The following is a 12,364-nucleotide window of genomic DNA, read 5'->3' as shown; positions in this document are numbered from 1 at the left end:
TAGTTAGTTAAAGAGCAAATGGGTCAATGCCAACAAATTCAGGCATCAATGCTGACCTCGCGATGGGGTGATATCATTGGCCGTCCCCTTCAATCTCCGATAACGTCACGGAACCCCCGCAGTCGCCGAGGCACCGTTTTTTTTTTGGCGCGTTTGCATGCTAACAGCAATTTGATATATTTTCATGTCTTGTGAGGGACTATGAACCAGAGCCCGCCTGATGCTCAGCCCGTACTGGGCCCTTCAATCCCTGGCAGCTCGTTTGCTCCATCATTATTGAGGGGACCTTTGGCTGGAGGTCGCCAGATCACCCGAAATCGTGCGAGCTACAGCTGTCACACGTGTCGGCGTCGGAAGGTCAAATGTGACAAGGTAGGCTGATCAGGTTACCACCAACACCGAAGTTTCTGCTCCAAGCTAACATATGTATCTCATTACAGATACATCCGATATGTGGAAACTGCGTGAAGAACAACACCGAGTGTATATATGATGTGTCATCCCAAAAAGACGACGATGGGCGCGAGAGCTCTTCCCAACATACGCATGGCGTTAAACGAAGGAGGGAGATGCCCCGGACATTGGAGGAGGATGTCGACGAGCTCCAGTCACTTTACGCACACTTCAGGCGGGCAGAGTCGACAGGCGAAAAGCCCGACCCAAGTGCCATTGAATCGCGACTCGACAAGCTTATGTCGATGATTGAGCGCCTTGGGGAGAGCGGCCAAACACTTGACGACGTGGGGATGCAGGTAACGGCCCTGGATGCGAAAGTGGATCCCACACAGTTGGATGACCCACGGGCGAGCAATGATCTGAACCGAAATAAAACACCGTCAAGATCTACCAGCCCACATCGCATTGCCGCAGAGTCGAGCAGTGATGAATTTCCGATCCCATCCGGTCAGGCCACCGATCTAGTAGACCCGGTTGGCAGTCTGAACTTGGGCCATTTGAGCTTAGAGGACGGTGGAAGGTCAAGGTTGGTCAAAATTGCTTTATTCAAAATGCAAAGTTCTCTAACTATAACTAGATATGTTGGAACCACGTATTGGGCTTATATCTCTGATGAAGTATGATTTCCACTGGATTTTCCTACTAGCAGACCATTTTGACTAACTCGTATCTAGATCAATGAACTCAATCAATTGTTGAGAGACCAAAATAGCTCACACGATCGGTCTACTCCTGAAACGAATAATGAAAACATAACAGATTCGCATGCCGATGGCCGACAGTCCTGGAGAGAGTCAATAGGCAGCTCCACACCTTCAATCGCGTCCAAGTCTCGTTCCTTCCAACAATCTATAATCTTCCCTTCAGGAGACTCTCCCTCAGTCAATGAAAAGATGGTGGAGCCAGAAATGCTTGGCCACATCCCAACGAGACGGCAAAGCCATATTCTTTACAAAGGATTCATTTCTGGAATACACGCCATCAGTCCTATCATTCACCCTCCAACCATCCTCAAGCTCTACAATGCCTTCTGGGATTGGTATGACTACAGCAGCTATTCGGGAGAGTCGTGCCCCAATCCATCATTCATTCCATTGTTGTACGCGATATGGTATGGCGGCTCAGTGACGATTTCAATCAGAACAATCAAAGCTGAATTCAATGTGTCCTCGCGGTCGGCCCTTTTGACAATATACACCGAGGAAGTTACTAGATGGCTTACGAAGATCAAATTCCCGCGCAGTCCTTCACTTCAAGGCCTCGCCGCTTATCTACTCGTGCAGACAATTGTCACGAAGGAGGAAGAGCCTTTGACCACTAGTCTCTTTGTTAGTCTCGCGATGAGAGTTGCGCAAACCATGGGCTTGCATCGTGACCCAGCTAAGTTTGGCATAGAGCCATGTGAAGCTGAGTATCGACGCCGTTTATGGTGGCACATTATGCACATGGACGGTGTCGTTGCGATGTCAAGCGGTCTGCCTCCACTTGTCAACGACGAGAATTATTGTGATGTGTGCGAGACGAGTGAAATAAAAGATACGATGCTAGGTACCCCTGCTGCAGAGTCCTACATGACACAGGTTGCTTCGCGGGAGCGGCTGCCTGATAATCCAGATGATCCCACTATTTGCGGCGGACCATCAATGGTCAACGTCTACTACCTTACCGCAAGAGGGAAATATATCATGGCTCGTGGGTATTTTTTTCGGTTTTGAAATCTACAGGCTAATCATTACTAGGCGCTATCCGCCGAATTTTGAAAATCCAGCTTGGAACAAAGCCCCTCACCAGGCAGGACATGGAAGAGCTCCGGTCCATACTCCTCGACTTGCAGCTCAAACTAAATTCCATCATCAACAGGATTCCAGAGGCGAAGGATGCAGATAAACTGTCAATGTCAGGTGGAGCTTTTTCTATGTCCAAATCTCCCGATGGCCGCTCTTCCGACACAGAGCTTCCAGGCGAAGGCCCCACTGGATGCCCAGAACAATATCACTCACCGGTTCTTGTTTGCTTCCATAAATGGGCGAAGATCATCCTTTCTCTGTACATTGACAAGGTGCGCTTTCTTAATATTTGCTGATTTTATATCTCACTGACCTTCTATAGGCTTTTTGCGTGGCCTACCAGCCTTTTCTGAAGAACGCTCGCAGCCGGATTTGGCCAGCAGCACGCCAGAGGTTTGCACGCACCATCAGGAAATGAGTCTATGTACTAATATCGATAGTGCACTTCGCCATTGTCATGGTTTCATGGAAAAGTTCATCCAACTCGCAACGGATCCTGATTTCCAGCCCTTTCACTGGAGCTGGCCTGGGTAAGTCTTTTCGCTAGTATGGTGGACAAGAATCATAGACAACTAATATTTAGTATTAGCAATCATCAACCAATGCATGCTACTATGTATGATTTCCATCATCAGGTGTTGGTACCCACGCTAATGAGATATAGGATTATGCTTATTGACCTATATGAGCGACCTTACAGCCCTGAAGCACCCAGGTCCCGCGCGTTCATCGACAGCATTCTCGCACTTTCTGGTCCGGATGGGGGCGTCGTAGGTGGTGAAGACGGTGTCTCAACCCAACGGCCACTGAAGGACGGTGGCCGTGAAGCCTGGGATATGATTCGCCGCCTTCGCCAGAAGGCTTGGCAAAAGGCTGGCCTCAATCCGCGAATGCTCTGGACCGAACAAGACCAGATCCAGGCTGGGGTCGCTTCGTCGGTTGACTCTCGCGGGGATTCTGCTTCTCCTTGCTCGGATCCCTCCCAAGCCGGGTCTCCAGGTTCAGCATCGCCCGGCCATCCCTCAACACACAACCAACACAACGATTTCGTCAAAACATTCTACAACCTCACCCGCTCCCATACGTTCTCGAATCCTGTCACCCCGGATACCAATCGAAGTCCCTTGCGACACCAATACCAACCACAGGATAAACCCTTGCCCCTGATTTCACATTCCCAATCCCATCCTACCCCCGCCGATAATCCCATACCTCCCCGCACTGGGGCCTGCTTGCCCAATACGGACTCCTTGTTTGGTGCACCTCCACCGACACAATCCCCTGCGTCCACCGTCCCCGCCCCACATGTTGAACACTCAGATCCGAGTATTGCTGCTTCTGATGGCATGTCCTTCATGAACCCTGTGTCTCCTAATGTTTTACCCATTGGAGTTCCTACACCGCCATCGATGGTTGACCCCAATCTCAACTTCGACTGGGATCAGTGGGACGCTGTGTTCGGACGCCATCTTCCTGTTGCAGATGATCTGATGGAATTGGATCCCGTTTCGGGTCTTGATTTCACCCATGCTGGAACTACCTCAACGTTTAATGGCATTAGTCCTATCGACATGTCTACGTCATATGTCAACAGTCTTCCACTTCCAGGCTCCTCCCCAGACGGGATGTTCCCGTCATTGAACGGCAATACCGGAGATTGGCTAGGATATTCCTAATACACTCAAGTGTAGATATATCTTATAGGCGATACGCCCCTCAAATCCCCAAATATATACATTCACATAATGATCGGTGTCGCTTTACTCTTTTTGGGGAAGGACATGGGGGCGAGGAGTCTCGTCATGACTTTTTTTCGTCTCATGCCAAGACTGTTACTAGATCGATAAGACTCAAGACAGATTACGTAGTACAAGCCCAAAAAAAAAAAAAAACGCAAGACATGATATGACAGATGATTTCATGAAGCGTAACTCTTGGGGATCCAATGGACCTCTAACTCGGGATACAAAAAATGCGAGAGGGTTATTAGAACAGACAGGCCCGGGGAAGGGGAATAAGTAGCCGCTGCGTCTGAGCTGTAACTCGCAATTCTTCCAACAAGACGTATTTGTTCGTGTAGGGTGCGTATGTTTTGACTATCGCCTTCTTCGGGATGACAAGAGTTGTTTAAACCTTGATCTCCTTGAGACCGTCAGCCCAGACGGTAGCGTAGGGGGTAACACCATCCTCGCGGAAGTCAATCAGGACGTGCCTAGAGACAGTCAGTTTTAAGGTTCCAAAGGGGAAAGTCATACTACGGGGACATACATGGCATCACCGTCCATGGACTGGCCCATGAGAACATCGTAGTTGTCCCAGTTGGCAAGGATCTTCTTCATAGCGCCGGCGGCCTTGGTCTTCCATGCATCCTCAGCAGCCTTGGGGTCCTTCTCCTCGGCGAACTTGGTGGCGGCATTCTTGTGGAGCTTCTTGAGGTAGGCTGTATCAGAGAACAAAGGTCAGTGTTTGCGCAGACCAAATAAAGAGTGTAGGGCGAGCATACACTTGATGTGGGCCTTGTAGCTGTCCTTGGAGGGCTTCGCGCCATCCTCAACCTTGAGCCAGACGAGACGGAACTGGTCCTCGATATCGTGGACCATAGTGGCCTCACCCTCGCCACCCTCATCCTCGGCGTCCTCAGCGGAGGGGTTGGCGCCCTCGAGCTGGAAGTCCTCGTTGGCACGCTTCAGGTACTTGCGGCAGTCACATTCCCAAAGAATATCGAACTGCTTGTTGGGGACAAGGTTAAAGGTATCGGCGACGATCTCGTCACCGGAAACGATGTCCTGGTAGGGTTTGTCAGTTGAAATTGTCCTAGCGAAGAGGGGTAAATACAAGGATCTGATCTTGACAAACATACAGTGTAGATAAGCATTTTGGCGAAATTATATGTTAAGAAGACGAAGGGTGTAAAAAAAAAGCAAGGTGGCACAGGAGGGAAGAGAAACACTTTCAAGGTGGGGGGACAAGGTTTTTCTTTCAAAAAAAAAAATAGAGCGGGGGATTTGTGTTTGTTCGGTTTGTACCACTTGGGTATCAGGGAGTCTGGGCCACCGCCACTGGCTCGGTGTTAGCGCAGTATCTGGTACTTCAAGATACTTCGTAAGTTCAATGCGATTGATGGGGTAAAAAGGGGCATATATAAGTACTAATAAACTTGAGAGATGTTTAATTGTAAAGATGCAAGCAAGCTAAAATGATTAATTAAGATCAATTGATATTTGTTTTCACTGTTGCAACCAATTTACTTCCCTTCAACGCTGTCCAGGTCGAAGTATAGAACTGAGTCAGCATCAAACGATGTGATACCATACCATACTGCATATGCGTACTCTTACCGGCAATGAAATCCAAAAATACCGTCAATACATGTATCCTGATTTGTCTTGACTCCGGCTCGCGCCACCCGAATCCGGGCGTCTCCTGATCTGAACGTTTATCTTTTATCTGCGAGCATTTCCTATTCCTTCCTTCATCATTAATTGATTCTCTTTGTTTTTCTTTTTCTTATTACATACTTCTTTTTGTATGTACCCGGTCAGCGCCGAGAGGTCTCTGACTGATCGGAATCATCCTGTGTCGCGCCTACCCGTCAACATCCGGACATCGGAGTGGTGGGCAATTGCGGACATCCACTCTCTTTTCTTTACCTGATTTCTGACCTCGGGATCTTTCAATATCCAAGATATTGATTCTGAGATCCCTTCGATCGTCATTCTTGGATTCTTTGTGTTACTAAACACTCAACGCACCGCCAGTCTTCTGTCATGGCTGTGAACGCATCCGTCGCGTTCGACCTTCCTCCCCTACCAACCTACACCTTGACCGCGCAAAAGAATTTGCTTGCTCCTCTTCCTGACAATGTTCTTTCGCTCATATTGCCCGTTGTCGCTTACTGGGGCATGTCCATGATCTATCACTTCCTCGATGTCAATGATTACTTCGTGGAATACCGGCTTCACACCCCCGCAGAAGTCCTGAAGCGAAACAAAGTGACCCGCTGGGAAGTTGTACGGGATGTGGTCTTACAACAGGTGATTCAAACCGTGGCCGGTCTTGCGTTCGTATACTTTGATGCCGAGGAAACTGTTGGGAGAGAGGAATATGATGTGGCCGTGTGGGCGCAACGATTGCGAATCGCCCAAAAGGCTGTTCCATCATTATTAGCTCTTGTTGGCGTTGATGCTATCAGTCTTGGAAAATCTGTCTCCCAAAGCGGTTATACCATGTTGGCCGGAGCTTTGGCTGGTGGATCATACCCCGGGGTGACCCAGTCCATAACCCTCGACAACGGAGTCAAGGCTGTAGCGCCCGCGTTCGCGAGCTGGGAACTTGCAGTTGCCAATTTCATATATTGGTACTTTGTCCCGACCCTCCAGTTCATACTAGCGATTTCCATTGTGGATACTTGGCAGTACTTCCTCCACCGCGCTATGCATATGAACCGGTGGCTCTATGGTATGTCTGACGTTTCGAAGTGGATTGATGGTTCCATACTAACCAGCTATTAGTGACTTTCCACTCCCGCCATCACCGTCTTTACGTTCCATATGCTTTCGGCGCCCTCTACAACCACCCATTTGAGGGATTCCTCCTGGATACGGCTGGCACTGGTATTGGATTCTTGGTCTCCGGCATGAGCACCCGCCAGGCCATGTGGTTCTTTACAATGTCGACTATCAAAACTGTCGACGATCACTGTGGCTATGCCTTCCCCTGGGATCCACTGCAGCATTTTACCTCCAACAACGCCGCCTACCACGACATCCATCATCAAAGCTGGGGTATCAAGACCAACTTCTCCCAGCCTTTCTTCATCTTCTGGGACCGCCTTCTTGGCACTCAGTGGACTGGTGAGGTCAAGCTGCGCTACGAGCGAGCTCGAGAGAATGCCCAGAAGCAGGTGGATCTGGATGCTGCGCAGGCGCTTACTACACCGCCGACTATCACTGTGACCGAGGAACGTGAGCACGAACGGGTAGTGGTATCACCCGAGGGACCTGCGACCCGCACTCGGCTGCGCCGAAAGACTGTTGATAGCCTCAAGGGCCCGAGTCATGGGGTTCCTGGAAGTGTTCTCCACAACTAAAGCCGTGATGAAATGAAGCCCGAGCATGTGTTGATTTTTTTATGCATCCCCTAACCCCGTCCCTGGAGCTGCTGGCCGTCTCCGCCAGACCGTGGGGCTTTCCGTCATTTTTTGTATATGGGATCAATGGCCCAATGTATTAATACTTCAGAATGCGCCAGTCAATGCTTTGTACATGGTTCGCTCTATGACTTACTGTCAATAATGTCTATTATTTGCCATTTACTTTTTCCTTTGGGTATTCGGTGTTCACTCGATACATTTGCAAATATCATCAACTATCCTCAAAGACTTTGACGTACAACAAAGAAAAACAAAAGGACAAAAGGACATGTCAAAAAGGAAATGAGAACATAAGAACACAAGAAACAGAGCACCAACACGGATGCGAAGACAAAGAAATGAAAGTGATCAGGAGACAAGATCAAATCATATTCGACTGTTCACACACCAGATTCCAAGTAGTCCTCGCTGCTAGGCCACTTTCCGGCTTTCTCCGGTCTTCATCCTCATCAGTCCACTCACTGTCAGTGGAGCAGATTGACGGGGAGCGACAACATGATGGGACGCCGCTACTCTCATGTATTGGGCAGTGTTGGGCGCTTCGCGGGTAGGGATTTGTCCCCATACCCCTGTACATCTCAAGCAGTTCGTCGATTTCCTCAATCGTTCCCAAGACTGTGCTTGCAGTGGTAGATGACGGGGGATTTCCAGGAGGTCCATATACAGTACTTGCACTCCGCCTTTCCATGCTTATTCCCAAGCCTTGATCGTTGTCATCAGCGAAGTCCATGAATCTAGTCATGCGGTCTGGGTTTGGGTCCGAGCGTCGGTCTCGCTCCATATGGTACGATGATCTCGAAGCCTTCCGGGAGAGGCTCGATGTCGGACGATATATTCTGCGCCCTTCGGTGTCAGAGTCAGTAAATTGAGATGAGATGGAAGATCCGGGGACATACCTTTCCGCGGGGTGGGATAATGTGATTGGTGGTGGTGGCTGGGGATACTTCTTCCTCGGGTTATACTCACTAGCCAGTTTATGGCTACGTGCACTCTTTCCCTTCTTTTTGTTTTCGCCACTCTTGTCATGATCGGTGTGCCTTCGCTGTGGGGGACTCGAATCCGCATGTGCTGGGTCTTGGGACCAAGCCTTATTGCAGAGCTTGCGGGTATCCTTCAGGATGAATGCAAACTGGCTGGATGTGCCATACAACTCGTCAACGTCATCGGGGAATAGGTCAATACAGGTGTCGACGAATTTCATAAGTCTGCGTGGAACATGGTTCAAACGAGTCTGCGTGCGAGAGAGCAGGGCGATTCGAAGATTGCGCAATGCATGCTTGTCACTCACAACCCGAGCCACCATGCACCCTTGACAGCAGCTGATCTCATAGTGCCATGTTTCTGCGATAGCCTGGTCATTCGGGGCAGGTTTCTCCCACATGCCCTGTATAGCCTGTAGTTTGTGCAGGATCAATATATCGAGAGGCTTCAGCAAGTCCGGGTATGCGTCAAACTTGCGAAGGTGGTGACCGACCTCTCTCTGGATAAGATTAAACACATCGGCGATGAGATCTGCATGCAGACCCTGGTGGGCATTACACAAATCCTTGTTCGTTCTTGACCAGCGATCACGGCGCATATTCTTTGGTAGCTCATTGATCATACGCTTGATGACCTCGTCAGTATGTCTTGCTCTTGTGTTGTCTATGTGCAGTATCTCTGTTAGCTTTTTTAGTTCGTCCCTTCTCAAATCAGTGACAAATCGGTGGTCTCTTGGTCCTGAGAAAAGGGATCTACGTCTACCGATTGTGTTTCGTCTGTCTTCGAACCACCCTCCATCTTTTCCCATTGATTTTGGTTATCGTGGCTTTAAGGGACGATTTGGTTGTGGTAGCCCTGTGATAGACTTCGGATGATATATGCTTGTCCTAAACAAAAGCAATATGGGGTTTGGATGTCAGTTCCAGGTGATACTTGATACTTGTTTGGAATTGGATGTATTCACGGGATTCTCTTCGTTCACTCGTGTCACAAATATTGTACACAGCTGCTTTACTGTTCTGAGTAAAGGGTTTAGGTTTGATCTTGATATTCCACGGGGAGAAGAATTCCATCATAAGGATATTTATATACTCTCAATGAGGTGGGGTGTTCTCGATGTGCTTTCATTATAATGTAAACTCCGGTAAACAATGTCTTTTCAGTCCTCAGAGAGAACAAAAGTTTTATTGCAGTGTCCTATTGGTGTTTATTTCCGTGATCATCAAAGGGAATGATCCTATTGATCGGTCTACGACCATCACAATGAATTGTGCTATTAATGAACTCATCAATGGCCTTTGTTATTTTTATCCTATTCAATATATTAGACTTGCTCTGTCTCATCGTCTCATCCTTTAGTCTCATTTCTTTCTTTCTTTTTCGTCTTATCAACCTCTACCTCTCTACATCACACATTTCCACCATGGGAAACAAAGCCTCAGCCATTCACTCCTCTCGAGTCACAAAGAAAGCAAAGAAGCGCAACAATCTTCGAGGAATGTTCAATTATCCAAACGGACGAAACATCCGCGAGCAATACAATTCGACTAGAGCAAACCAATGGGTGACTGTCTTCTTCAACTGGGCTGACCACAAATACAACGACGAAGAGTTGATGGATCTTGTTGTGGCTCGCATCAACGCCCGAGACGGTATCATTTCGTCCGAACCGGTCCATCACGATGTCAAATGGTGTCTATCCCTACGTGTCCCAGAATACTGGAATCCCAGCGATGTTTCAATTACTGCCGCGGCCAAGGTCATTGCAAAATGGCATCAAAGTGAAATGCGCAATGCCGGTATGAAGATCAACCGAAGATATCTTTTTCGCGGCAATAATCGTCGAAAAAGGCGTCACCTTATTCGTTAGTATTCTCCTTTCTCATTCTACCATTTAATTGATCTATATCTAATCATGATTTGACGATTAGCAGAACATCAATCACGGTATCTGCAAATTCCTCGCCCCAGTTTCCTTCGCGAGATGATGGAGACATAGGTTTCATTTCATAATGAAGAAAACAAGAAAGGAATGCCAAAATAACATTAATTCTATCACTGAATATGAAAGAAAACAAAACACCGTGTATAATAAAAAATGTCCATTCTATAAATCAATCAGCCGATGTAGTCACAAGCTATAGATCTCACGAGATATAAGCAGGCGCGGTATCACATGACAAGACCAGGCTGCTTCTTTTGTTTTGATTTTGATTTTGATTTTGATTTTGATTTTCATCTCAACGTTACACTTCTTCTCCCGGCCGCATTCCACAATGACTTGTCCGGGTAAGGAGGGTACTCCCTTGCCCTACACTGCCTCACCCATCAAGTTACTCTGGAGCGACTTGTCCTTGTTTGTTTCGAAGCTATGGGCGCTTCCAGGAATCGTACTGCCCCTGCATCTAGGTTGCACCCGTGAGTTGGACGAGCTCTATCCGTCGTTACGCAATGGAGCTACCGTGTTGATTCATCTATTTCTCGTGGTTTATCAACTTTTTTTCCTGCTCTCGCTGCCGATTATGGTTATCTGTATGCTTCCAGGCCTATGGATCCTTGCTTATTCTGCTATTGCTTTCACTATCAACCATGCGATCATCATGTTGATGTTGAACGGCTTCCAGCGGGTTCTGGTATCCCAAGTGCCCGTGGTTGAGCAACCAGGTCATGAGCGGGAGCGTTGGCTGTATATAAATGGAATTGCAGCTGGGTAGGAGAGAAACCCCCCTGTTTCCCTAGTTTCAGTTGTTGACTCGAATTACCCCTAGGGATCACTGGGTACAAATGAACATCGATCAACTGTCATACATCTTTGGTCGGAAAGTGACGGGCGTGCATAATCGGACGTAAGTGGCGTCTTGAATCTCCGATTTGCAAACACTAATGAGAACTAGTGCGGGCATTGTCTTTGATCTCATCGAATGTCTAATTCAACGTGATTTTTCATACGCTACTGACGATATACGACAATCCTATGCCTTGGTCAAGGAAGCTCTCTTGGACCCAGAATGCGACAAGGTGGTCCTGATTCTTCATAGCCAAGGTGGTATTGAAGGAGGACTTGTCGTAGACTGGCTTCTGGATGAGTTACCACACGATATTCTTCATAACTTGGAGGTATATACCTTCGGGAATGCCGCAAATCACTTCAACAACCCGCGATGGACAAAACCAGCAAGTTCACGAAGAATCTCAACACCTGATCTAGTGCATCAATCTGGCCAAACCATCGGCTACATCGAGCATTACGCCAACGCAGCTGATATAGTGGCTCTGGGGGGAGTGCTCCACTTCGTGGACATCCCAAATCGATACATGGGCCGGCTGTTTGTGCGCCCGAATTCAGGCCATCTACTCAACATGCATTACCTGAGCAACATGTTTACCCTAGGCCCTGATATGAAAGTACTTGACTCGAATCCATTCATGGATATGGAAGTCGAACCATGGGCAACCGCCGGCATAAATGGACATACGGGCCCTCCACATCGAGTCAGATATCAACCCACTATAGCCCGAGACGAGGCGTTTCTCCCCGCCGAATTGAGCCTGCAACGATCGCAGCCGAATGGTGTGGATCGAGTACTACGTGTCAAGGACTTCAGCCGGCTCTGGCAGTATAGAAATGGAGGATGCCCGAAAGAGACAGAGGCACGGCATAATAGTGACACCCGCGAAAACGGCTATTTTTAGCTACTTTGGCACAAATTCACCCCTCGCATGTGCATATGATATGTTTTTCTTTGCTCCCCCTTGGATAATTCCTGCTAGACCCAGCCCTGCGGACTCAAATCAGCACTGCCTAAACCAGTACATGCATAGTCCCTTTCACAGACTCTATGTTGGGTAGGATGTACCTCAGAGACTTGGGTGCCCGGTAATTATCAACATTAACCCGCCTCTTCAGAAAGGCCCCAGTTTTTAATTCATACAGATTTTTTTGGCTAGTAATAATCGGGTTGACAGGTCACTAGGCCAGAAAAATAAC

General features: G+C 48.1%; 5 protein-coding genes across 5 annotated transcripts; 3 read left to right on the top strand and 2 right to left on the bottom strand.

Annotated features, from left to right (window-relative positions):
• Positions 1 to 201: 201 nt before the first annotated feature.
• On the top strand, positions 202 to 3,919 carry PEX2_043150 (putative C6 transcription factor; the record flags this gene model as incomplete). Its single annotated transcript, XM_016741590.1, has 8 exons — positions 202 to 372; positions 441 to 982; positions 1,034 to 1,073; positions 1,131 to 2,148; positions 2,196 to 2,515; positions 2,566 to 2,636; positions 2,684 to 2,773; positions 2,908 to 3,919. 8 exons carry the CDS (start codon positions 202 to 204, stop codon positions 3,917 to 3,919), a joined length of 3,264 nt encoding a protein of 1,087 aa, XP_016603600.1.
• Positions 3,920 to 4,370: 451 nt separating this feature from the next.
• On the bottom strand, positions 4,371 to 5,118 carry PEX2_043140 (translationally-controlled tumor protein; the record flags this gene model as incomplete). The annotated part of the gene is made up of 4 exons (XM_016741589.1): positions 4,371 to 4,455; positions 4,512 to 4,683; positions 4,747 to 5,029; positions 5,104 to 5,118. The coding sequence occupies 4 exons, from the start codon at positions 5,116 to 5,118 to the stop codon at positions 4,371 to 4,373; spliced, it is 555 nt and encodes a 184-aa protein (XP_016603599.1).
• An 892-nt stretch (positions 5,119 to 6,010) lies between these two features.
• sur2 (sphingosine hydroxylase) lies at positions 6,011 to 7,332 on the top strand (the record flags this gene model as incomplete). The annotated part of the gene is made up of 2 exons (XM_016741588.1): positions 6,011 to 6,701; positions 6,755 to 7,332. The coding sequence occupies 2 exons, from the start codon at positions 6,011 to 6,013 to the stop codon at positions 7,330 to 7,332; spliced, it is 1,269 nt and encodes a 422-aa protein (XP_016603598.1).
• A 424-nt stretch (positions 7,333 to 7,756) lies between these two features.
• On the bottom strand, positions 7,757 to 8,998 carry PEX2_043120 (uncharacterized protein; the record flags this gene model as incomplete). Its single annotated transcript, XM_016741587.1, has 1 exon — positions 7,757 to 8,998. One exon carries the CDS (start codon positions 8,996 to 8,998, stop codon positions 7,757 to 7,759), a length of 1,242 nt encoding a protein of 413 aa, XP_016603597.1.
• Positions 8,999 to 9,799: 801 nt separating this feature from the next.
• PEX2_043110 (uncharacterized protein) lies at positions 9,800 to 12,069 on the top strand (the record flags this gene model as incomplete). The annotated part of the gene is made up of 4 exons (XM_016741586.1): positions 9,800 to 10,175; positions 10,921 to 11,086; positions 11,145 to 11,222; positions 11,271 to 12,069. 4 exons carry the CDS (start codon positions 9,800 to 9,802, stop codon positions 12,067 to 12,069), a joined length of 1,419 nt encoding a protein of 472 aa, XP_016603596.1.
• Between the last annotated feature and the right edge of the window lie 295 nt (positions 12,070 to 12,364).

The sequence above is a fragment of the Penicillium expansum genome (genome assembly GCF_000769745.1).
Source record: "Penicillium expansum strain MD-8 chromosome Unknown contig143, whole genome shotgun sequence".
NCBI classification, from domain to species: Eukaryota; Fungi; Ascomycota; class Eurotiomycetes; order Eurotiales; family Aspergillaceae; genus Penicillium; species Penicillium expansum.
Note: the sequence above shows the minus strand (reverse complement) of the source record. Positions and strands in the feature narration are given on the sequence as shown.